The sequence below is a fragment of the Sarcophilus harrisii genome, chromosome 4 (assembly GCF_902635505.1).
Source record: "Sarcophilus harrisii chromosome 4, mSarHar1.11, whole genome shotgun sequence".
Lineage (NCBI taxonomy): Eukaryota > Metazoa > Chordata > Mammalia > Dasyuromorphia > Dasyuridae > Sarcophilus > Sarcophilus harrisii.
In genome coordinates, this window is record NC_045429.1 from 306,670,027 (window position 1) to 306,697,460 (window position 27,434).

The 27,434-nt window shown below is 37.9% G+C and overlaps 1 protein-coding gene across 6 annotated transcripts in view; it reads right to left on the reverse strand.

Moving 5' to 3' along the window:
* Nucleotides 1-19,287, reverse strand: part of AATK (apoptosis associated tyrosine kinase) — a 200,975-nt gene extending 181,688 nt beyond the window's left edge. For 2 of the 6 annotated variants that reach the window (XM_031965609.1, XM_031965602.1), the window contains exon 1: nucleotides 18,295-19,283. In XM_031965609.1, coding sequence (XP_031821469.1) covers nucleotides 18,295-18,382 — 88 coding nt within the window. In that variant the 5' untranslated portion in view covers nucleotides 18,383-19,283. Of the gene's footprint in view, nucleotides 1-18,294 lie in introns of all 6 variants that reach the window. The other 4 variants (XM_031965601.1, XM_031965606.1, XM_031965603.1 and 1 more) reach the window with 4 other exon arrangements.
* Between the last annotated feature and the right edge of the window lie 8,147 nt (nucleotides 19,288-27,434).

Sequence of the window (27,434 nt, forward strand, 5' to 3'; positions counted from 1 at the left end):
TAACCAATTATGAATAAGGCTCAATTTTAGAGCTTCTTCTTGTTCAGTCATGTCTGATTCTTCATGACCTCATGGACCATAGTACACCATTGTTCATGGAGTTTTCTTGGTAAAGATTCTGTAGTGATTTGTCATTTCATTCTCTAAGGGATTAAGGCAACAAGTTAAGTGACTTACGCTGGGTCACACAGCTAGGAAGTGTTTGAGATTGCATCTGAACTCAGATCTTCCTGACTCTAGATTCACAGCTCTATCCATTGAGCCACTTAGCTGCCTACTTTAGAACCAGGGGAGCTACAAATATGAAACATTTTTTCCTATGAAGGAACTTAAAATCTAGTAGACATGTATAAAAATCATTATAATATAAATAAGGGAGTGGCAAGTTTGTAAGAGGAGCAAAAAATATGGGTAAAATCAGATGAAGAAAAAATTGTTTCTAGCTGGGTAATATGGGGGAAAGCACCATGAGAGAAGTAAAATGTGGATCATGGCTTGAAGTAAAAGTAGAGGAAGGACAAATTAACAAAGATAAGGGAGGGAATACTGGATCTCTATTTGCCAGAAGCATAGAGCACACCAATGAACTGAGCATTAAATGTCAATCACCATGTTTAGTCCATAAAAATATAAAAACCAAAGCAATCACACTCCTTAAGAAACTTACATTACATCCTAATCCTGGAAAAAAAGTATTTACAGTATACAAACACATAGTAGTTAAATACAAGACAGTAGGAAAGAAGGAAGCAAGCAAGTAAGCAAGAGAGCATTTATTAAGTGCTTACTGTGTAGGCACTTTTATAAACAATATAGTTATTTTAATTTAATTTACTTTAATCCTCACAATGACCCTGGGAAGCAGTTGCTATTATTATTCCTATTTTGTAGTTGAGGAAACTGAGGCAGACAAAATTTAAGTCACTTGCCTAGAGTCACAGAAATAATAAATATTTAAGATTGGACTTACTGGCTGCAGAGAGAAGGAAAGATTTCCTATAAAAGGTGATATCTTAACTGTATCTTGATAGAAGAGGGGTCTTGATGAGATGAAGGTGAAAAGAGAGTGCGTTCCAGGCATGGGAAATGATCAGTGCCAAGGAAGAGAGAAAAAAAGAGGGAATGTTGTAGGTAAGGAACAGAGAGAAGTCCACTTGGGGTGGATCAAAGAATGTAGGAAAGGGATTAATAATGTACAATGATGCTGGAAATATTGGTTATTTTCCTTAATTTAAAACCATCTCTTCATTCCTACCATATACTTATCTGATCAAAATGGAAGATCTAGAGAGAGGGATAGATTGCTTTATTCTTGTTTGAATTATTCATATTTTAATATTTTGTGTCAATATTCATTAATGATACTGGCATTTTACTTTTACTCTTTAATAGTCTTTTTTCCTTTCTTTTTTATTCTAATGGCACCCTTCCTCAACCCCAGGGGAACTGCAGACTTACCATATTTGTGCCAGATATAATAAGGAACACAACTGGCTTAGCCCACTGCAGCTCAGAACTCTCCAACTCAAGAATTCAATAGCCTCAGCCTTCCCAGTAGGAGAGAATACAGCCATGGACAACCACGCCTGGAAATGCCATCATTTTCACCATTTTGGAAAACCTTATGTAGTATAGAATTTATTTGTTTTTGAGTATTTATCCATTTATATGCATTTTATATGGCACCTCATTCTCTTTCCACAATATTTTCATCCCACCACTCAATAGGCAGTGCTGAATGACAAAAAAGAGGAGGCTACAACAGAACTCTGTTCCTGAGTTTATTTTTGGTATAGACGGTCTTCTCTTGTGTCAACCCTGATGGCAATTCCCTGACATTGCGCTTGGAGCTCTCTCCATAAAAAAAGAATGTGATGAGGAGAAGGGAAAAATGGGAAACAGTCTTCCTACAACCCTGGTACAAGGATGGAGTTCTGCAGCCATTCTTCAGAAGTAGATCTGCAAAAGGGCCAACTTGATGGAAAGAGACTCAAAACTCTTGCACAGCAGGAGGAATGGAAGGTCCTGGGAATAGTACAGTGCAAACTGAGAGTTTGAGTACTATCTGAAGGCTGGCATATGAAAAAGGGAAAACACTCAGTCTTTCTAGCACCAACTTGGACCATGGAGTGGAAGTTAAAGGGATTCAGGTCTCTGCTCAGGGTACAGGAGAACTCCCTCACACTAGGGCTCCCACGTGCCCAGCAGTCAGAGAGCCACATAAGGATGCCTTGGGATATTTTAAATTTTCAAGGGAAACAGCAATACTCATCGACATGTCAGGCACCTCCAATTAGCTTGAGGAAATTCCCCGTTTCAACATCAGATCACATTCCATTCCTTTCAATGATACTCTTGAATGTTTGAGATATGCTTTTGTTTATTTGTACTTTTGGCTACTCCTGTAACCTCGAACTTTCTCATTTGCAACGTCGTATCTTTATGAAGCTGGGTTTTTGCTGGTTGCTGTGCTAAAAAAGCAAAAACTATGTGAAAGTCAATGTGGAACAAGAAATGAACAGTGTCCATTATGATTCCAAGGATTAAGAAGTTAAATTGTGCTCAGTTATAAAGTGACTGTGGCTAGTTAAGGATAAAATAAAAAATATTTTTCTTTCAATTTATGGATATTATATTTTTAAATGGCTAATAAATTTTGGCATATAAATACTTATGAAGTTGTTTTTGGACATAACTACTTAATAAACAGAATTGTTAAGTATACTCTTGGCTTAAGGATATTGTGAAAATGTACGGAGACTTATAAGAACTGATTTTGAATGAAGTAAACAAAACCAAGAGAACACTGTACATGGCATTAACAACATTTTGTGATGATCAACTAGGATAGACTTAGCTCTTCTCAATAATACAGTGATCCAAGACAATTTTAATAGAATTGGGATTGAAAATACTATCTAAATCCAGAGAAAGAACTATGGAGTCTGAATGCAAATCAAAAAATACAATTTTCACCGTTTTTTCTTCCCCCCTTTGTTCTGATTTTTCTCTCATAATATAACTAATATGGAAATATGTTTAAAAGTATTGTACATGGGGCAGCTAGGTGGCACAGTGGTTAGAGCACCAGCCCTAAAGTAAGGAGGATCTGAGTTCAAATCTTGTCTCAGACACTTAACACTTCCTGGCTGTGAGATAACAACTGTTTCATGTATACATGTATAATCTATATCAGATTTCTTACTGTCTTGAGGAAGAAAAAAATTTGGAATTCAAAATTGTACAAAAAATGAATGTTGAAAACTATCTTAACATATAACTAGAAAAACAAAATGCTATTGAAATTTTAAAACAAAAAGAAAAGAAAATGTACTAAGACACTAAGGGCACCATGAACTGAAAAAGTTTGGGAACTTTTTTCCTAATGATTACATCTGTCTAGAAATAGAATGAGATGCTTTGAAATGATGAGATCCTATGCCCCCAAAGTTACCAAACTGCACATACCCTTTAACCTAACTATACCACTATCAGGCCTATATCTCAAAGAGATTTAAGAAAGAAGAAAAGGACTTATATGTATAAAAGTTCTTTTAGTACTAGCAAAGAACTGGAAATTAAGATGGTATCCATCAACTGGAGAATGACTGAAGAAACCATAGTATATGGATGTGATGTACCATAGAGAATGATGAAATGGACTCAGTTTCAGAGGAAATTGGAAAGACTTCTATAAACTGATGTAGAGTAGAAGGAGGAGAAGAATTTATACATTGACAACCTTTTAGAGAAAAACAACTTTAAAAATCTGAAGAACACTGATTAGTACAAAGGCTGATGGCAAGTCCAAAAGACTAAAGATGAAACACCATTCCCAACCTGACAGAAAGGTGATGAACTTAAAATGTGGAGAAAGACATACATCCATGTCAATATGGACAACGTGGTAATTAGTTTTCCCAGACTGTCCACATGTATGATGAGGGTATCAACTTTTTTGATTCTTTTTCTATTCAATTAGTAGGAGGAAATAATAAGAGGGGACATTATGTGACAGGTAAAAAGTTTTAATTTTTTTCTTATAAAAATTGAAAAGTGGTGAGTTCCTGTTTAAACAGAGCTTCCTCTAGGGAGAGATCACAGGATTCTCACACTCTGGGGGTTGACTGAATGACTTCTTTGGTCCTTTTTCAAACCTACAATTATAAAATTTTAACATAGAGAGACATAAAGAAAACCAGGAGTTGAAAAGGAAGCCCCTGATTCCTTCTTAGGTATCCCTGCTTTACACTTCCTGAAAAGTCAACAATACGTGTCATTTGAAAGTATTCAATGGAGCTGAAATATTTTCAATATCCTTCCACACAATTTGTGCTCACTAAATACTTGTTAAAGGAATTTACTTGGTTCATCAGAAAGCTTTACTTCAACAGAGAGTTCAAGTCCAGTCAGAATTCCAATTCAATGAGCATTTATTTATTCATGGCTCTGATGCAGGTGCTAGCATGTAAAAATTAACAAAAAAGAAAAAATAAAACCTGAATACACCTGCCTTCAAGGAGTTTATATTCTAAAGGTAATCTAGTAGAAGGTCAAATTGGCTAAACTACCCCATGACCATCAGTACCAATCCAATAACAAGCTCAATTTCCTCAAAAACAAACAATAACCAAAAAAAACCTGTCTCTATTTGGAAATAGCTCCAATCTCTCCTAGGCCAAAGTAAACTAAATAAAACTAAGTTATAGAACTGCCAGTGTCCTTGAAGAGATAATGGGAAGGAGAATCCCTTATCTGATTAAGGCCAATTTCCAAAGCCCGAATGGCTTGAATTGTGCAAGATTAGGGGGTTAGAGAGAATCTGTGAAACTAAAATTTTGGCATAAAGAAGCATAAAGAAAACTAAAATGTATGTCCTAAGAAGAAGCTTATTCTAGGAAATTCAAAGGGCAGGGCTCAGAGAAACTACAAAGTCAGAAAGCTGTTTTGACCTAAGACTCAGGAATCCATGCAGCTTTCCCAGGAAGCAAAGGAGCTAAGAGAAACAACTCATATCAGAGAGTGAACTAAAAAGAAAGACCAGAACAATCCCAGGTTACAAGAGAAATTAGTTAACAGGATGTCAAAACACAGAAGTCCTGGAAGAGCCTTAACAATACTTGAAACCACATCAAAAAATGTCGGGGTGAGGAGGTTGGGAGGGGAGGAATCAGTGAATTTGAAGGCATAAGGCCTGGGTTAAAATTCTGCATCTGCCATTTATTATTACCTGATTGAGCCTTTATATTCTCCAGCAAAATAATGTGTGCATTCTAAATGGTACAGACTGTGTGTGTACATGCATAACAGAGAAAACTGTAAAAGAAGAGGAAAATAGAAAGGACTTGATGCAGATATGGTCTGGAGGTAAACAAAATGCTCTTCAATCCCCTGGTGCAGAGTTCATCTTATTTCAAATCCAACATTCTTTCTATACCCCTCAAGGAGCTTATTAATCAAAGATTTTGTCCTAGTGTCTTCAGAACAAACAATCAAGATTGGTGGGCAAGGCAGCCCTTGAGAGCCAAATCAGAAGGCCAACCAATGTTTCCAACAAGTTGGAAAAAAATCAGTTAAAAACTATTTACTATTTTATTACACAAATATGTCACAGATACCTAAATCAGGAAGAGCAAAAATAGAGAAGGAACACTATAGACCAATTTTCCTAATGAATATTGATGCAAATATTTTAAATAAAATGCTAGCAAGGAGATTAGCAATATAACATAAAGATCCTACATTACATCCAGGTTAGATTTATATTAGGAATTCAGGGCTGATTCAATATTAGGAAAAATATTAGTATAATAACAGATGCAGAAAAAGCTTTTGACAAAACACAACACTCATTCCTAATTAAAAACATTAGAAAGCAAAGGAATAAATGAGCTTTCCTTAAAATGATAAATAGTATCTATCTAAAACCCAAAGCAAATATTATCTGTATTGAAGATAAGCTAGAAATCTTCCCAATAAGCTTGGGGTGAAACAAGCATGTTCATTAACAATGCTAATCAATATTGTAATAGAGATGCTAGCTATAGCAATAAGAGAATATAAAAATGAAGGAATTAGAATAGACAATGAGGAACCAAACTATCACTCTTTGTAGGTGATATGATGATACTTGGAGAATCTTAGAGAGTCAACTAAAAAACTAATTGAAATAATTAGGAACAGCTAGGTGGAGCAGTGGATAGAGCACCAGTCTTGAAGTCAGGAGGACCTGAGTTCAAATCTGTCCTCAGACACTTAACACTTCCTAGCTGTGTAACTCTGGGCAAGTCACTTAACTCCAATTGCCTCAGCAAAAAAAATATGAAATAATTAACAACTTCAGCAAAGTTGCAGAGATAAAATAAACATACAAATTATCAGCATTTCTATGTATTACCCAAAAGAAAGTCTTGCAGCAAGAGATAAAAAGAGAAAATCCAATTAAAATGACTAGAGACAATATAAAATACTTGTGGGTCAACCTGTCAAGAGAAACCGACTATATAAACACAATCACAAACACTTTTCACACATAAAGTCTGATCTAAAACTGGAAAAATATCAGTTATTCAAGGGTAGACTGAACTAATAAATAAAAATGGAAATTCTATCCAAATTAATTTATTTATTCAGTGCCATATCAAACTACGAAAAAATTATTTTATAGAGCTAGAAAAATAGTAACAAAATTCATCTATAAAAACAAAAGGTCAAGAACTTGAAGAGAATCGGTGAAAAAAATGTGAAGAAAGGTAGATCTGCAGAACCATCAAGCTGTATTACAAAGTAGTAATCATCAAAACAATCGAGTACTGAATAAGAAACAGTGGTCAATCAGTGGAACAGATTACACAACACACAGTAGTAAGACCATAGAAATCTAGTGTTTAATAAATATGAAAATCCAAGCTTTGGGGATAAAAACTCAGTATTTGGGGAAGAAAAACTGGGTAAACTGGAAAGTAGTGTGGCAATAAATACATAGATAGATAGATAGATAGATAAAAAACAAGGTATAAACTAACATTTCACACTATCTACCAAGATAAGATAAAAATGAGTACATGATTTAGATATAAAAGTGATATCATAAGCAATTAGGAGAGCATGAAATAGTTTACCTGTCAGATCTATGGATAAGGGAAGAATTTGTGACCAAAAAGGAGAAAGCATTACAGGACATAAAATAGATATTATTGATTAATTAAAATGGTTTTGCACAAATAAAAGCAATGCAGGCAAGTTTAAAAAAAAAAACTGGAGCAAATTTTTACAATAAGTTTTTCTGACAAAGGTTTCATTTCTCCAATATATATAAAAAATGAGTCAAATTTATGAGAATACCAGTCATTCCCCAATTGATAAATAATCAAAGGGTATGAATAGGCAGTTTTCAGATGAAGAAATCAAAGCTACCTATGGTCATATGAAAAGAAATACTCTAAATTATTTCTGATTAGAGAAATGCAAATTAAAATAATTCTAGGTATCAATCACACCTATCAGATTGTCTAATAAGACAGAAAAGGGAAATGACAAATGTTGAAGGGGATGCAGAAAAATTGGGGCACTAATGTATTGTTGGTGGAATTGGGGACTGATCTAATCATTATGCAGAATAATTTGGAAATATGCTATATTTCCAAAGAACTATAAAACTGCATACCTTTAGATCCACCAATACTAGCACTAAGTCTGTATCCCAAAGAGATCAAAGAAAATGGAAAAGGATCTATATGTACAAAAACATTTACAGCATCTTTTTGGTGGTGGTGGCCAAGAATTGGAAAATGAGGGGATGCCATTAACTGGGGAATGGATAAACAAGCTGTAGCATGCAATTATGATGGAAAAACTATTGTGCTATAAAAAATGACAAGCAACACACAGCGAAAGAACACTGGGAAATGAATGTGGACCACAACATAGCATTTGTACTCTTTCTCTTGTTTGCTTGCATTTTTGTTTTTCTTCCCGAAGATTATTTTTACCTTCTTTCTAAATCTAATTTTTCTTGTGCAACAAGATAACTGTATAAATATGCATACATATATTATATTTAACATATACTTTAACATATTTAACATGTATGAGACTACCTGCCATCTAGGGGAGAGGGTGAAGGGAAGGAGGGGAAAAATTGAAACAGAAGTTTTTGCAAGGGTCAATGTTGAAAAATTATCCATGCATATGTTTTGTCAACAAAAAGCTATAATAATAAATAAATAAATGAACATTTAAAAAAAAAAAAAAGAAATGACAAGCAGAAAGGACTTCCACGAACTGATGTAAAGTGAAGTGAGCAGAACCAGAACAATGTACACAGTAACAGCAATTTCCATAAGATGATCAATCAACTGTAAATCAGTTTAACTATTCTCAGCAATACAATGAGCTAAGACAATTCCAAAGGACTTACAATGAAAAATTCTGTTTCTCTTGAGAAAGAACTGACTAAGACTGAAATTATTTTTCTTGGGTTTTTTCCTTTTTTTTTTGGTTAGTGTTTTCTTGCATAACATGATTAATATGGAAATCTGTTTTGCATGACTGCACACATTTAACCTATATCAAATTGCTTGTTTTCTCAGTGAGAGGTATGAGAACAGAAGGGAAAGAATTTGGAATTCAACTTTTTTTAAAATGTTCAAAATTGGTTTTAAGTGTAATTAGAAAAAAATAAAATATTTAAATAAAAATATTTTAAGTGGTTACCATCAATAGTATTTTCTGTCCCATAAGACCATGCAACTCCAGGCACATCACCAAAGCTTCTCCCACGTAATAATAATAATGATAATGATGATAATAGCTAACAATTATGTAGTGTGCACTATGTGCCAGGTTCTGTGCTAAGTGCTTTATGATTATTATCTCATTTCATCTTCACAAACATCCTGGGAGATGGTTGCTGTAATTATTCCCATTTTGCAGATGAGGAAACTTGAGAGGTTAAGTTGTCTTACCTCCATGCTGTTACTCAACCTTGTTATTCCTCCAATGTAAAATTCATTCAAGAGTACTGACTTTAGAGTCTGAAGGCTTTGTCTCTAGTTTCCAATTCAATCAATCAATCGTTCAAGAAACATTTATTAAATATCTGTCACATGCCACACACTGTGCTAAGCACTGGGTATACGAAAAGAGACAAAAGATAGTCCCTATCTTCAAGGAGCTTAAGTAACTGTGGAAGGAAAGAAGGAAGAAAGGAAGGAAGGGAGAGAGGGAGAGAGGGAGAGAGGAAGAGAGGGAGAGAGGGAGAGAGGGAGAGAGGGAGAGAAGAAGGAAGGGAGGAAGACAGGGAAGGAGGGAGGGAGTAAGAAAGGGAAGAAGGAAGAAAGGAAGGGAGAAAAGGAGAGAAAGAAAGGGAAGAAGGGAAGGAGGGAGGGAGAAAGAAAGGGAAGAAGGAAGGAAAGGAGGAAGGGAAGAAGGGAAGAAGGGAGGGAGGAAGGGAGGGAGGTTTTTTATTTATATTACTTATATTATTATATATAATTACATATTATGTTATATATAATATTATTTACAATACAATAACATATAATATAATATTACTTATTATTATTACTGCTGTTGTTTTATCAAGAACCAATTGTGTCAGGCACTGTGTTAAGTGCTTTATGAACACTGTATCATTTAATCAAGCCAATAATAGATGCTATTATTACTCCTATTTTACATTTAAGGAAACTGGGGCAAGCAAAGGTTAAATGAAATCATTTTCAGGGTCACATAGCTAGTAAATGTCTGAGGTCAGACATCAAGCCCAGCTGCCTCTCCTTTGTAAAAGAGGGACACAGATTGCACTGGTACTTTGTTACTATCATTTATTAAGCACCTACTATGTTGAAAGCATTATGCTAAATCCTAGAGCCAAACTCCTTTGCATGGCATTCAAGGCCCTCCTGGATCTGGCCCTACCTTATTTTTTTGGTCTTATCTCCCCACTAATGAAGCATGTGAACCCTTCAGTCTGACTATTCATAGTTATATGTGCATGTTGCACCCAATCCATGGCATTACTTATGCTATTTCTCCAGTTTAAAATGTCTTTATTCTACTTATTCAAATCCTACTCATCCTTTTAAGTTTAGTTCAAAATTCACCTCCTCCAGCTAGCCCTCTAGCTACTCCAGTTATTTGTCCTTTAAATTTGTCTTACCACTCAATACTAGATCACACAGCAGTGACCTATAAAATATCTTATATTATGCCTTTAAACATTATTTAAATTTCACATGGTCATAAAGGGTGAAGACATTAAAATATAAGATTAAGGACTGCCTTTTCAGGGACAAATGAAGCATTCTATCATCCTAGGAGTCTGAGGCTTTGAAAGGCTCAACTACAAATGAAACCCCTACAAGTTCATTTGCATGAGACCCAACAGGAATCTGGGAAATGTACTAAGGTGGCTATCCAAAGTTAGGTGAGGTACCCCACTACAGGAACCAACTCCAAACAAGGCCAAACTGTGGGACTAGAAGGACTTTAACTTCCTCAGTCTTAATCTGGAAGGAGACAAAGTCTCTGTCAGAGACAAAATCAGAGACAAAAATCAGAGACAGTCTTTGAAGGACTAAAATAGAACTGCAAAGGTTTCTGTCAGTCTATCAAAGGTAAGGTGCCCATACTGGCTTGAAATTGGAGGGAATGGATATTTTACCTGCTCTCTGAACATCTGGCTCAACTTGTCCGGAAGATTGACATGTCCATAAAGATACCAAGACTTTTGACAAGTCAACCTAGCTAGGCCATGTGACCAGCTGAAATCTCATGAGATAATATTTGTAAAGCATTTAGTACAATGCCTGGAGAGCTAGCCCAACTTAGCAGAAAAGGGCAGTTTATCCAAAACACCAGCATAATCAATATTTATCCTGCAATTAGGAGAGAAAAAAAGGATACTGATGGAAAAGGAATAAGCATTTATAAAGCACCTACTATGTGGCAAGTATTATGCTAAACTCTTCACAAATGTTATGTCATTTGAGCCTCATAAAAAACCCCTGGAAATTAAGTGCTATTAATCTCGTCATTTTATAGTAGAGAAAACTGAGGCAAACAATGTTAAGTGACTTGTCTGGGATAGGTTACTGAGATCTTCCTGGCTCCAGGCTCAGTGCTCCATCACTATCCACGTGGATGCTCTCCCAAAGCCAGGAGTTCCGTTGGCCATATATATTCCCTATGTGTATGTCTCACTGCCACGATATTTGAAGTGTATCTTCATGAGACAACACATTCCATTTAGGAGGGAAATGCTTTGCTATTACAGGACAGAAATACCATCCTATTCCATTTGGGGAAAAAAAGCCTTTTCTAAGGTCTAATACATTCTCACTATAGAATGAGTGACTTGACTTCATTTGTATAATGGGCATGGTATTTCTTGTCTTCTCAATGTGTAGAGGGAGAGAAATAATGGAACTGAAAATAAGCATTTCTTTTTATTTAAAATGGATAGATGGATGGATGGATAAATAGATAGGTAAATAGGTAGGTAGACAGACAGATAGATAAGCAGGTAGGTAGGTAGATAAATAGATAAATATTTGCTTTAAAGTCTAATAGGTTTCCATATACATCTATTCTCCTCTTCCCCACACTCCCAGCCTACTTATCCATTGCTATCATTTGTAAACCAGCATAAGAATCACATAATCTTAGAGTTAAAAAGGGGCTCTGAATTTCTTTTCTTTTCTTTTCTTTTTCTTTTTTTTCGAGGTGGCTGATAGCTCAGTGAATGCAATGCTGGGGATTTGGAGTCAGGAAAGTCTAAGGTCTAATTAGCTAATTGCTAATAGGAAGCACACCAATGGGAGCTGGTAAGGAGTGGACCACAGGGTCACTGGAGCCCAAAGTAGCAATTATCCCTCTACCTGTCAAGGAGAGTCCTTCAATGGGGAAGGAAGTCTAGAGGAAGTGTTTCATAACTTAGTATGTAGTGTCTTGTCTCCCTGACTAACATACCCTCTCTGAGACATTCATGCATCTCTGTATCTTCCTCCACACCCAGTATAGTGCTTTAAATATAATACATTCTCACTATAGAATGAATGACTTCACTTCATCTGTACAATGGGCATGGTATTTCTTGTCTTCTCAATGGGTAGAGGGAGAGAAATAATGGAACTGAAAATAAGCATTTCTTTTTATTTAAAATGGATAGATGGATGGATGGATAAATAGATAGGTAAGTAGGTAGGTAGGTAGACAGACAGATAGACAGACAAATAAGCAGGTAAGTAGGTAGATAAATAGATAAATACACACATAGAATGAATGACTTCTAGGCAAAGGTATAGAAGGAGCACAAACCCATGAGTAAACAGGGAGGGGTACATGGAAAAGATGAGATTGATTTGGACTGGACAACTGGTTTGTTCTATATGATACCCTCCTTTCATATTCTTCATTTTGAACCTGGCAGTTTAAAATGAAGTAGGTCCATTCTAATTCTAGGATGCTATGCATTAGGTATTACCTAAAGTCCTTTTCAGCTGGAAATCCTATAAACTATGTTCCTACATCTAAATCCAACCTCCTGTTCAGGAGAATCAAAGGAGCAAGGGGCCAGTAAGAAAGTGGCCCCAAAAGTCTTACCTTGCCAGTAACATTATGCTATTATTGCCTTTTTCTATTCTCAATTTAGCAAGAGGATATATATTCGGGAGATCCAACTCAAGAAAGAAATGAGACCACTGACACCTAGCTCTTCCCACAATCTTTTCCACTTCCTACCTTTCTGCCAAAACTCCAATTTAGCTAAGAATACAAAGTCCCTCCCCAATCCATCTCACATTCACTCCCATACAATGACAAAATCCCATACAGTACCCTACCCTTTTTGGGTGGGGATAGGGCTGTGCCTATAAATGTTTTAATAACCAACTCTGCAAAAATATTAAATGCACACAGGTATGACAGACTTTTATATTTAATCTGCATTTTAACATCTCTATCAATTTCTTAAGTATAGACAAATTAAAAAAAAAATAAGCCGAGCCCTCATTTGTTTGCCAAATAGTATAAATATTCACACTGAAATTTTAACAGCTCCATCTCAGCCAAGTCAGTTAAAAAAATAAAAAGACTTTTCTTATATTCTTACCCATCATGCTCTTCTAAGCATGTATGTGTATGGGAGTGCAGGAGAAAGAGGGACAGAGTAAGACAGAGGAGAATAAGTGAAAATCAATAAAGACAACAGAACCAAAAGCTTAATCCTTTTGGTCCCTGTGTATAACATGAGGCTCTCCCCCACAGACTTCTAGCCCTTATCTGACTCTTTAATAAATGCAGTCTCCAACGAAGGTTTCTCTCTCCATTCTGTCTCTAACTTTGTTTCTAAATATTTGTTTAGTAGTGTTACAGGTCAGTGATTACAGGCCAGTGACATGTCCTGGAAAACTGCACAAACACTCAATCACTGTTTTCCAGTGATTTACATCATGATTTCAAAGTGATCTTAATTTCAAGAACACTTGATTTGGAGGAACTGAGTTAGAGTACTAGTGTGTCATTTAATAGGTAGCCTAAGTGGCTACAATGGGTTGCAAATGACCTGGGTTCTCTGGGCCTCATCTGTACAAGAAGGCATAATTATACTTCCAATATCTACCTCACCCAGGATACTTGCAAGGGAAGAAAGCAAACAAAGACAATTCCTTGTATACCTTAACGTGCTATAGTTAAATGAGTTATTACTATTTGCTTTAAAGTCTAATAGGTTTCCATATACATCTATTCTCCTCTTCCCCACACTCCCAGCCTACTTATCCATTGCTATCAGTTAATCATTTGTAAACCAGCATAAGAATCACATAATCTTAGAGTTAAAAGGGGGCTCTGAATTTCTTTTTCTTTTTTTTTTTTTTTTTTTTTTTTGAGGTGGCTGATAGCTCAGTGGATGCAATGCTGGGGATTTGGAGTCAGGAAGACTTTTCTAGTTGTATGACTGGGAAATTTACTTCATCTTGGTTTGCCTGAGTTTTCTCAATTGCAAAAATGAAAATAATAAGAGCACGCACCCCCCTGGAAGGGTTGTTGTGACAATCAAATGAGACAACATTCGTAAAGCATTTAAAACAGTGCCTGGACCACAATAGGCACTATAGAAATGTTAGTTTCTTTCTTTCCTTTTCCCTTTCTCAGAATAATATTGTTAAATGCACAAAATACATAGGATTACAAAGGAAACTAAATATATTCAAATTTAGTTACCAAGATATTTTAAATGTGACATTTCAGCAGGTCTAATAATTAATAGCAATAAATAACAATGAACAAATAGTAATTTCAAGTCATGATGAAACTATAATGTGACATGAAAATATCTGTGATTTCTATTGCTGCCAAAGTCACCGATATTGTTCATACTATTGTGGTTTGTTGTCTACATTCTTAATTAAAGAATATGCTTGTCTTGATGTTTACTAGAGTATCATGAAGGGGAGGGGACGGGAGATTTCTGGGGATTTCTAGCATTCTAGTATGAGGAAATCTAGCAACTTGAAACTGATTTCTAGAATTCTAGTAGCAAGTAATCTATTGGTAAATCTAGATTTTTTTTTCTTTTGATAGAACTCACTCATTCTGCAAGGATCTAACCATTCATTGTCATTGTATCTCATATAGTTCTCTTTTCTCTCCAAAGACTCAAAATGATTCTGAAATTACTCACAAACAGACACAAAAGGAAGAAAGCTTTTGTTTTGTTATTGCTTTTAAATCATGAATTGCTTTTGGGTCACACAGTAAACTATGATCAAAGTTCAGATATCATCTCAACCCACATCACTCATTTCTGCCTCAATTTCCCTGGCTGCCTCATTAAAGTCCCACAGTCTATAAGAAGCCTTGTGCAGTTTCTACATAGTCTTAATACCTTCGCTCTAAAATGATCTCTAATTTACCCTGTGTATAAAATCCTGTTTGTACATTGCTGTTTGCATGTTCTTCTCTCTCCCTTCCCCATTTCCCCAGCTTAAACTAAGAGTCTCCAAGAGATGAGGGTCTGTTTTTTGTATGTTTAGGGTTTTGGGTTTTTTTTGGTTTTGGTTTGGCTTTTCTTTGTATTCCCAGAGATTAGCACAGTACAGGGTACATAGAGGGTGCTTAAAATAAATACTTGTAAAGTATCTATTTTAGGAGTACTAACTCCTCTCTCTACAATCTTACCCACTGAGCAAATTTTTGAATTTGCTCCCCAAACACCAATTTGGGGGATTAAGCATGAAGTTCTAGGGATATTTATCCTTCCATTTATCCTGTCTCATAAAGTGGTGTCTCCAAATTAGCCTTTTTCCCTCTATCCTTGACCTTTGCACCTGATCCATATAATTGAGGTCAGAGGGGGTTCAAGACCTGTCTCATGTAGGAATTAAGGATGAATAAACAGATCTTAGCCCCCCCTTCCCCACATACACATCCATACCATCAGGGGTAATGCAGCATCAAATAAAATAAAGAATCCATTTCAAAATATTCTTTTCTTTAACTTTGTTAGAAAAAGAAGTCTCCTTCTCATTGACAACTATTTTTTCTTCTTTAATCACTACATTGACACTGTATAATTATACTAATCACAGTTGTTTACACAAAATGTAGAGAGAGGCTTAAGAAGTCATTTTTTCCAAAAGAGGGGGGTAAAAAATTTTCCCCTGCCCCCACCTCGAACACACACAGATGTTAAGAGTGGTGATCAAATCCAACATATATTTCATATGCTTCTATAAAGAGCAATCAAAGGAACAAGAAATTTTCTCCAATCTCTGGGCCTTTTTTAATCTCCTCTGCCCACCTCTAACTGCATCCTTTTAAAAGACTCTCTTTCCTAGACAATCTACTACTATTCATTCTGCACTCAGTCAGCAACACCGACCTCTGCTTCTTACACAGCTGGATGAAGCTTAACAGTGCTGGGAATATGTCTGGGAATGATGCTGGAGCAGAGAATCGAACAGTTCAGGATTTATCTGAAGCTATCTCAGGGAGCCCTCTGTGCCAGAGATCAGCTCAGAAGAGCTTACTGGGTGGGGAGGAGAGAATGGCTTACGTACTAGAAAAGACAGAAAAGGAGAGAGATACAGCTCCTACCTACACCCTGTGGATGCAAGGCCTGCTTATTCCCCATCCCCAAAGCATCCAGGGCCTCGGAACAGCTGCCACAGAAGGATCCAGGACCAGAAGAGAAAGACAGTCCCTGACGATTAGCTCAGGCCCCAAAAGCTAATTTCCCCTTTCATTTAAAGGCATCTGGGGCCCCAATTTACAGTGATACAGTAGCAGTTTCAACCCACCTCCTCATTTTGCATTGGAAAGTCCAGGACCTAACAGGGTACTTTTAGTCTGCAATTTAAGGATATATTCTCAAAGGGATATCCCTTCCAGGAGAAGGTAACACACAGAATCCTAAACTGAACTGTGTTTCACAATTTAAGGGTACACTCTCAAGAATATCCCTTCCATGAAAAGGTAACAATGCAGAATCTTAAACTGAACTGTTTCACAATTTAAGGGTACACTCCCAAAGAACATCCCTTCCATGAAAGAGTAACAGAATCCTAAGCCAAATGGTATTTCAGAATTGTGGCCGAAGAGTAAAGATTTGTGGTGAGGGATTCCCCCACCCCTAATTCCTTTTCCTTTTCCAATATATTTTACATTAAATAAATGCCTTCAGATTCAGTCAGTCCCCTGGGATTCCCATATATCCCCTAAGGTGGCAGGTAGAAGGCAACCCGCCTACAATCTCCATCCACATAAATGAGCCAAGAGAGTTCATAAAGGGAAAACACAATGAAGTATCATTACTTGATAATTCCAGCCTAAGAACTTATGACATTTAAAATGTATTCCAAGAAAACTCCTGTTTATCTCCCCAAGAGAATGATTATATTTTTCAAACAGGAGATGTTCTAGTAGGATCTTAGGGAAATGAACTACACAAGTCAGAAAGCATAAGGCAGTGAGAAAGTAAATAAAAATATTTCCTGACAGAGAGATGCTATTGGGCTCCCCCCACATATATACACACACATCACTGCCGGTCCCTCTTTCCATACAGCCAGGCCCAAGAATGCAAATAGAAGACTGTGAAAAAGCACAGGTATGCTTGGGAAAGGTTGGAGAAATTGGAATCTGGTCAGGTGAGAGCGGCCCTGGCTACAGAACCACTGACCAAAGCGATTTGATCTGAATTCATCACCCATGTATGTCCCTTCCAGGCCAGAAAGGGCCCTCAGAAAGAAGAGAAAAAGGGTTACCAAGGAAAATCAATCTCTGGCTTCATGCAACAGGAAATCTCCTGACAGATCTCCAGAGAAAGGATATAGAATCCCAAAGTTTATTTGGGGCTTTAGTATTTTAACCCCCACACACCATTAATCTATCAGGATTGGCAGCTATAATCACTCTTCAATTTAGACTCAGAGGCTTGCCAACTGATTTGGGGGAAAAGGTTGATATCTAGTCTCATGCCAGTGAAAAGACAAGAATTTGAAGCACATATATACACATATATAGATATACCCATATATACACAACCTTAGTTCCATATATATACACATGTGAGTGTGTAAATATACATATATATATATATATATATATATATATATACTCGCACGCACACACAGCACAACCACCTTAATTCCCAGTGTCTTCCTCAATGTGCAATGATCAGAAGAAATTGGGGACCAATGATACCAAAGGAACCAATGATACCAAAGGAACCAAGAAGCCCAAAACAAAGCTCTAACAGAGTGGTGGGAGTCTCAGGGATGGAAACACCACCTTCTCTATGATTTCAGTTACCTCATATCCAAGGAAGTTTTCTTCTAAAGAACTGTCACAGTTAAAAGACCTCGGATGTGCTGTGCTGGTATGTAGGTCCCCTCACAAGTCCCACCACATCACTGGGAAATGCAATGGGCCTTAAAAAAAAAAAAAAAATCCCACGACCCAACTTGCTGTCCATTTTTCTGCTAACCCTGGTCAGGGTGAGGAAGAGAATTCATTCCATGCAAAAAATTAAAATTCTAATCCTGATAATAAGAAGAATTACAACAACCGCCAACAATTCTTGCAGGGTTTCTGGGGGAAACCTGCTCCAAAGGAAAACATCACCATCAGCATGGAAAGGCGACCAGACCAAGGGGGTTGAGGTGGGCAGTCTTAGCAAGCCAACAGGGGCAGTCAATCTCCAACCAAACCAAACTAAAAAAGAATCAGAAGGCCAAGAAAAATCAACTGTGAACAGAAACTAGCGAACCAAAACCAGGCAGGACTTACCAGGATCGAAGTGGGAGCTGAATGCAAAACTGGGGTTGAAAAACGAAGACCACATGACTAGGGCAAGGAGCTTGGCGGACATTCTCATGGCAAAGCATAGGAGAGAAATGTCGGTTTAAAAAAACAAAAAGCAAAAAGCAAAAGTGAAAAAAATAATAAAAGAGGAGGGAAAAAGAAGCTTGGGGGAGGGGAGGGGAGGGAGACTAGAGCCCTGAATGATCACTGCCCCAGGAGTTGCATGGGAGCCAAATGAAAATAACACCGCGAATCACTGCTGCAACCCCTCCTCCATTTTATTCTAATGCATCTCCTGCTTGCAGGTATTTTTAGAGAATTACCCCCGCCAAGATCCCCAAAGGAAAGAGGCCCGAGGGTGCCGTCTCTCTCCCGCTCTCCCTCGGTCTTTTTTTCCCTCTCTCTCTCTCTCCCACTATGGGAACAGTGCCTTTGCTTCTGCAGCAGCAGGGCAGCCCCTGGACTGGTGCAATCCGAAAAAAAATATATAAATATCTCTAAGCAGAGAGGCAGAGGTTTCTCCTCGCTCCCAATGAGGGGGAGAAAAAACCAGGAGGCATGCACACGCGCGCCAGCACACCCACACTCACACACGGAGCGGTCCCTGAATGCAAACACGCGCGCGCGCAGACACGCGCGCACCCGCACACACGTTGCAAGTTCGGGATGCGGCGCGCACCCACCCCCAGCTGCGGCTCCTCACACTGTGCCCTTTGTGCGGCGCCTCCTACGGAGGGGAGGGGGGGAGCCCCCGGGGCCCGAAGTCATCATCAGCCTAACAACCACCGTCATAATTAATAATAAAGCCTCGTAGCCGCCCGTTTCCGGGAGGGGGGGGGGGGCGGTAATAAAGAAAGAAGCCGCCCCCGAGGAGGCAGAGGAGGCAGCTGCGGGGAGGGAGAAGTCACAGCGGCGGCGGCGGCGGCAGCAAGTGTTTATGAAAATGAAAGAGCAGGAGCTGTTCCAGTGCTGACCCCGACAGCAGCGGCGGCTGCAGCGGCAGCAGCGCCATCTTGCATCATTTCGCAGCAGCGGCTGCGGGGGCGGCGGGGGTGCTGGGGGGGAGGGGGAGAGAGAGAGAGAGAGGGAAAATGGAGAGGGGGGAGGGCGGGGGGGCGGAGCTCGCGCGGTCCGTGGCGCGTGCCAGCCCCTCCACTCCAGGTGTCTTCCTCCCCGCCTCTTTGCCCTGTCCCGGCGAGCTCCTTCTCCCCCTCCTCTTCCCTCTCTCTCGATCCCCCTTTCCTCTCCTCCTTCTCTTCTCCCTTCCCTTCCCCCTTCCTCCTCCCTCACTCCTTCTTACCCATCCCCTTTTCCTCCTCTACCTCTCTCCTTCCCTTGTTCATCCTCTTCACCCTCTCCCCTCCTCCTTTCCCTTCCCCATTCCTTTCCCTCTTTTCTCCCCCAAATTCCTCCCTTTCTCTTCTCCCTTCCCTTTCCCTTCTTCCCCACCCCCTTCTACCCATCCCTTTTCCTCCCCCTCATCTCCTTTTCACCCCCTTTCCCTCCCTCTTCTCTTCCCTTGTTCACCCTCTTCCCTCCTCCTTTTCCTTTCCCCTTCCTCTTTTTCTTTTCCTCCCCCAAACTCTCCTCCCTTCCTTTCCCCCTCTTTCTCCCTTCTCATGCCCTTCTGCTCATCATTTTTTCCTCCTCTCTCCTTCCCTTGTTCACCCTCTTCTCCCTTTCCTCTTCTCCTTTCCCTTTCCTCTTTTCTCCCCCAAATTCTCTCCTCCTCTTTTCCTCTCCCCTTCCCTTTGTTCGCCCCCTTCTCTTCTTCCTTCCCCTTCTCCTTTTCTCTCCCCTCTCCCCTCTTCTTCTCCTTCTCTTCTTTCTCCTCTCCCCACCCCAACCTGCCCTGGACCCAGCTACCTGTGGTTCTAAATGGCCCAGGCCTAAGGGTCCTAGAGTTACAAGAGTCCCTGGAGATCGTTCTAGATCCAATCCTATTTCTTCCTTTTTTACAGATGGGAAATGATTTGCCCAAGATCACACAGATAAGAGGTAGGGAGAGAGCTTAGGACTCTTTTTCCCCTCCCCTTCCTAGAGAAGCATCATAGATAGATAGATAGATAGATAGATATGTAACTTAAATTTTTTTGAGAAGATAAAAGTAAGCAAAAAACAATTAATGATAGTAGCTAGTATCACATAATGCTTTAAGGTTTGTAAAGTGGCTTGCATTTTATTTCATTTTATCCTCGCAACAATCTTGGAGGTAGGAGCTATTTTTGTTGAATTGTTTCAGTCCAGTCAGGCTCTTCAGGACCCCATTTTGGGGTTTTCTTGGCAAAGATCCAGGAGTGGTGTGCTTTTTCCTTCTCCAGCTCATTTTACAGATGAGGAACTGGAGCAAATTGGATTAAGTGACTTATCCAGAGTCACACAGCAAGTAAATGTCTGAAGTTGGAATTGAACTCCGGAAGTTCGATCTTTCTAATTTCAAGCCCAGCGTTCTCTATCCACTGTATCACCTAGCTGTCAGGTGCTATTATTGTTACTTTACAGATGAGGGAACTGAGGCAGATAGGTTAAGTGATTTGCCCAGGGTTATACAACTAGTAATCGTCTAAGTCCACATTTGAACTCAGGTCTTCCTGACTCCAAATCCAGGACACACCAACTATTGTGCCATCTAACATGCTCCTTTCGATACATCCAAAAAAGTCTGAAAACACATGCAATGAACCTTCCACGTCTGAAAAGGAATTGAGTTAGGGGTTTTCTTCTTATAAAAGAAGTAGCCCAAACTAGCTACCATCCGTGAATCTGATATCAGGAAAAGATGAGTTCAAATGTAGTCATTTAAACTCTATTTGCTTAAGATTTGTCCCATATATAAAATAAGGTGTGTGTGATAATAACACAACTTCCAAGGTTGTTGGGAGAAAAATATTTGTAAGAGCTTTATAAATCTGTAAAGTACCACTTAAATTTTACCTATTGTTGTAGTTGTTACAGCTCTTAATCTAGGTTATTTTATTCCATATCCCAAGCTTTTCTCAAATCAAGAGTTCTTAACCTATTTTGGCAGTCTATTGAAGCTTAGGGACCCCTTCTCAAAATAATATTATTAAATAATTGAAGAAAATGCTAAATTTGAGTTAGAGTTTAATGAAAATCAATAGGTATGTATTAAGTACATACTATATCCCAGGTATTATGGTAAGCCCTGGAGGTACAAAAAAATATGACAGTCCCTGTTTTCCGGTATCTCAGTCTAACAGGGGACACAAAAATAAATTGGAATTTTCCCCCATCCAAGTTCACAGACACTCTTAAATATATCCATGGACCTACAAGAAGTTAAAATTAAGAGCCCCTGTTTTGGTAGAGTGTATATATATATATATATATATATATAAATCATCTCACTTAAACTTCACAATAATCCTATGGGGTAGATGCAGCAGGAGAAAGGGACGGGGTCTATGATTTTACTGGAAGAGAAAATTCCCAGGTGAAGAAGTGTCTCTTACCAATGCGTCAGCATTTTCTCTGCAAACTTAGAGCTTTAGAAAGCTGCATTAAACTTGAAGGGATAAGTGGCTTGCTCAAAGGGGCTCACAGAGCTAGTCTGACAGAGGTAGGGTCTTCCTAGCTCTTTAATTAATTAATAGACTAATGGTTTATTAATGGGTAGATTTTCATGATTATATTTTTACAGATGAAAAAAAAAAACTGAGACTTGGAATTTATTAAGTATCAGCAGCAGTTCTATACTTTTTTTTAAGTGAAACAAAAATCCTATCACTTTCTGGCCATCCCATTTCCTTATTTACCCATATGAAAATTGCTCCACTTGGTTTTTCTCCCCACTTCCACTGGCACTATAGAAATGCGTGATAATAGTTGCTTAGATGTTGGACCTCCATCTCAGTTAATGTGGAGGGCTGATGGCTGTAAAAGCCTAGACAGTAAAGTCCTTGGCTTCAGAGTAGCTACAGATTGATTCCTTTTAGCAAGTAGAAGGGAAGAGCCTTCTGACCCTTCCCCTGTGTTGGAGCTACTGTTACCCAAACCTTCCCCAACACACTCTGTCTGGTCTTCCAGGAAGCCATCACTAGCCTTCACAAGTTCATGCAGAGACTTGCCCTTCTAAGAATGAAAGTGCCGTTCTTGGTGAAGGGTTTTAAATGTCAGAGGAAGAAATCTGAGCTTGGAAATAGAAAGAATAACAGTATGAGAGCCAAACACCTGGATTCTGGTCCCCCGCTCTGCCACATCCTGCTGAGGGCCTTTGGGCAAGCCTGGGGTCTTGGATATACACTAGAGGCCAGACCAGGTCATGGCGAAGGGGTACAGTGGATAAAAAGATGGGCTTGGAGTCGGGGGATCTGTGTTCTAATTCAGCCACAGACACACAGTAGCTGTGTCTAACCTATGCTTCTCTTGGTCTCCTCAACTATAAAATAAGCATAACAACAGCACCTGCCTCCGAGGGTCGCTGTGAGGGTTAAGTGGAACAGTGTTGGCACAGTGTTTAGCATAGTGCTTGGCATCCATTCTAGGTACTTAAATGCTTGTTCCCTTCTACCTCAGGAGGTGGTGAGTTCTCTGTCACTGGAATTCTCTAAGTGGAGACTTGAGAGACCACTTGCTAAGGGGAAGGAAATTCCTGTTCAAATGGCCTCTTGGGACCCTTCTGACTCCAAAAGACTAGTCCTTTGAAGAAACAGAAACTCACTCATTAGAAAAGGAGAATACTTATGATTATTGAGCTAGGATATGGACTCGGAGACGGAGTACCTCAGTCCTAAGCTGGGACTCAATTCCATGCTATATGACTGCAGGTAAAATCCTTCCTCTTCTCCTTCTCCTCTTCCTCCTCTTCCTCTTCTTCCTCTTCCTCCTCCTCTTCTTCTTCTTCTTCTTCTTCTTCTTCTTCTTCTTCTGCTGCTGCTGCTGCTTTCTTCTTTTTCTCCTCCTTTCTTCTCTTCTTCCTTCTCTTCCTCCTCTTCCTCATCTTCCTCTTTCTCCTCCTCCTCTTTTTCCTTCTCTCATCTTCTTCCTCCTCCTCCACAGTTTCCTCACCAATATCAATGGTCATCCTGACAGCAGATCATAGATTTAGAATTGACAGATCTCTGAGACCACTTAATCCAGCTTTTCCCATTAGATAAGTCAAACCATATTTATTGAATCAGCACAGGGCTCAAACTCAGCACAGACTCTCCAAGTCTCAAAGAAACTCTGAATAATGGAATGAATTCAGATCTAAGGGGTGTGTGTGTGTGTGTGTGTGTGCGATCCTTAAACATTCCCAAAAGAGTAACCATAAGTTCTAATTCTTATTATCAGGAAATCTTTTCTAATGAGTTGCCTACCTTTTGAGATAGGTCCTGTTATTATCCCAATTTTACAGTTGAGGAAACTGAGGCAAACATGGGTTACATGGTTTGGGGTCACACACAGCGTGGCTAGTAAGTATCTGAGGCTATATTTGAATTCAGATCTTTCAGACCAGTTTCACTTTTGATAGCTCTAATTGTTGGGGATGTTTCTCCTTCCTTTAGCAAATCAGAATCTATCACTTAAATCTTCACTGGATGATCTCAGATCGTCTCTTTGGGGCCAAGTAAAGCAAATCTAATTCCCCATTTTCTGCATGGCAGATTACCTAAAGAACTGAGTAGCCATCACTTCAAGGCAAGCCCTATCAGCTGGCTACCTGGTTGTGCCACATTCCTTCTCATCATCCTGAGTGAGGCCAGTCTCGGAGTATGAGTAGATATTTTCTTATTAGTTACTAGATTTCAACATCTCATTAATTAAGCAATTCCACTCAGAGTCCCTACTCTAACTTATTGATTATTAAGTATTATTTAATAAACTAGAGGCATCTCTCTCCACATTTCTCTGTCTCTCCATCTCTGTAACTATATACACCAGAAATTCATACTTTCATATATAATATTCTTTTATTTCTTTGTATATGAAAATATTTATAGATCATTGTTAAATTCATAATAAAAATTTCAATTATAATTGTAATATTTATTTAGTACTTTTTATAGCTAATATTTATATAGCTCTTAAAATTTGCAAAGCACTTACCATAAATTATCTCATTTGATTTCCACAACCACCCAGGCATTGTTGTTCCTATTTTTCAGAGGGGAAAACCCAAGATAAGAGCTTAATTGATTAGTGCAAGGTCACACAACTAATAAATAGGATTCAAACTTACATCTTCCTAATTCCAAATCTAGAGTGCAATCCACTATGACAACTGGCTGTCTTATGACACCATTTTGAACTTTAGAAAAAATTCACTGAAGAAACTGAATCTTTAGGAAAGTTAGGCTACTTTTCCATAATCCCACACCTTGTAAGTACTAAACTGGACTTTGAACCCAAATTTGATTTTGGTCCCAAGTGTTTATCTTTTTATTAGATCATATTGCCTCTCTATGAGACAGCACACTTCTTTTTCTTTACATATATATCTTCAGTAATGTCTTTTATGTTGTCATTGTTGTTGGGTTGTTTCAGTCATGACCCTATTTGGGTTTTTCTTGGCAAAGATACTAGAACAGTTTGTCATTTCCTTCTCCAACTCATTCTACAGTTGAGAAAACATAGCAAATAAATGTCTAAGGTAAGATTTAAACTTATGAAGATGAGTTTTCCTGACTCAGAAATCTATCCACTATGCCTTTTAGCTGCCCTAAGTCTTCTGTACGGTTCTCCTGTACAAATCAGTCATTAACAAGCTGCATCCTATTTATACCATCATGAATATTTCAAATGTATGTTTTGAGTTGTTTGTATTTTTTTCCTTCTAAGACAGTGGTATTTTTATGGCAGGCTTTCATTATCACAAGGAGAACACTGATTGTCATTTTCCATAGTTTGGAGCAGTTTGGGACACAAAAACACTGCACAATTTCCCAAATATGATCCAGGTTGTTCTTCTTGATTATAGGTCCCTGTCTGTCTGTAGTGCCTATCCAAAATATACATGTCAGTGGAATATTTCAACAGTTTAGGTAACATTGTGGTTAATTTTTAAAATCCATTTTGCTTTTCTTTGTGAATGGCTGGACCAAACTTTTATTATTGCCATCACTTATTCTGAAAAGTCTTTCTAGAGTTCAATGCAATTATGAAACTGTCATCTGTAAATAGAGTATCTTGTTACCAATGGAGAAGCCATCTTTCACTTGGACTCTGCACAGGAGTCCCGCAATACTGGCAAACATTTTAGGTTAGCATGTGCCTCCCTGTCCCTGATCAATTATTAAATAAAGTTATATAATAATCACCTCTGTCATAGATGGCGTATTTATTTCCAGCATTTGTGAGGAAGAGATTTCAAGGCCTCAGGACATAATTGTTCCCTAAACATTTCTCTCACTTTAAATTGTATTTTAAATTTGAGCCCAAATTTTGTGTATTTGTGTGACAGTACATCCCCAGAACATTGACAGTGAATGTTTTGTATCTCTTATTCTAACTACCATCTTAATGAATGCCTTTTGCTGGGAGCCAATTGAATCTACTGGCTGATTATTACTAGAACCACATTGGTGGGGGCTTGTCATCAACAGTAACTACCTACTTTAGAGTGGCAGCACACTCTAGGGACCCAAACTGAAAATGTAAATGGGAATGACATCAGAAGGGGGTCAGTTCAGCTCATCCTGTGGCCCCACTGGGGATTTCTTGGCTAAGGGACTCAAGCAGATTAGATCATTGTACAAATGAGGAAACCAGACTGAGTTAAGTGTCTAACCTAGGGCACACAGCTGGTGTCTGAAGCCAGATTTAAACTCAGGAAGGGGAGCCTTCAGATGGAGCACTACACACACACATGAGAAAGTAGGGGTATGAGTCTGTAGTTGCTGGGGGTTTGGGTTGCTATATTTTTATATAATTATTATATTTATATAATATAAGGTGAAAATTGTATAATTTATATATTATATATTTGGTTGCTATATTTTTTATGTGGAGGGCAGGAATAAAAACAATGAATGTTTCTGTCCTTGAGGGCATCTTCTCTTTTGAGATCTCTTAAAAACCGATCTACACAAATCTTGAAATTGTGTCACCTTCAGTAGATTGCTTCTGTCTGTGTTTGATCCCAACTGCCCTCCAGGCTACCGAGTCTTGGTCTCTTGTCAAGGCTCTCATCAAGGTTAGATTCTGGGTTTCTTGACCCCGCTCCTTGTGTAGCCTGTTTGTAGCAGTTAAACTTTATCTAATAGATGGAGATGAAGTCAATGATTTTGCTTTTCTCAAATTTCCATTTCAGCAGAGTCCAAAGTTTTTATCAATCAGACAGGTGGAAACTGGTAGAATCAAACCAGCAAGCAACACTTATTAATAATAATTAATAATGAACATTTACAAATGCATCTTTTATTAATAATTAATAACAGACATTTATTAAGTACATAATTTAATAATAACAAATACTAAGTACACTTACTAATAATTAATAATAACAATAAATATTAAGTACCAACATTTAATATACATTTATGATAAACATTTATTAAGTACAATATTCATTAATAATGATTAATAAATATTAACAGTATCATTTATTAATGATAATTAGTAATGTATGTTTATTAAGTATACAAATTATCAATAATTAATAAACTTATTAAGTACAATTATTAATAATAATCTATAATAAATATTAAAGTACACTTAATAATCATTTATGATAAGCATTTACTAAGTACAACATCCATTAATAATAATTAATAAACATTTATTGAGTGCAACATTTATTAATAATAACCATGTGTTAAGTGCAATGTTTATTAATAATAGCCATTTAATGCAACATTTATTAACAACTATTATTTACTAACTGTAACATTTATCAATAATAGCTGAAGAAAACATTTAAGTGCAACATGTATTAATAATAATTAATAAAATAATTAATTAAGTGCCTAAGATGTGCTAAACAAATGGAGATACAAGAAGAGGTAAAAGACAGTTTCTACCATCACAGAGCTTACAATCTAACATACCAAACAAACACATATAAAGGGGGTAAAGGATAAAATGAGCAAAACCCAAAGTGTGTGGATAAATAGATGAATACAGATATAGCTGCGTAGATATACACAGATAACAGCTACATGAATTAAATTTTTTTATTTCTA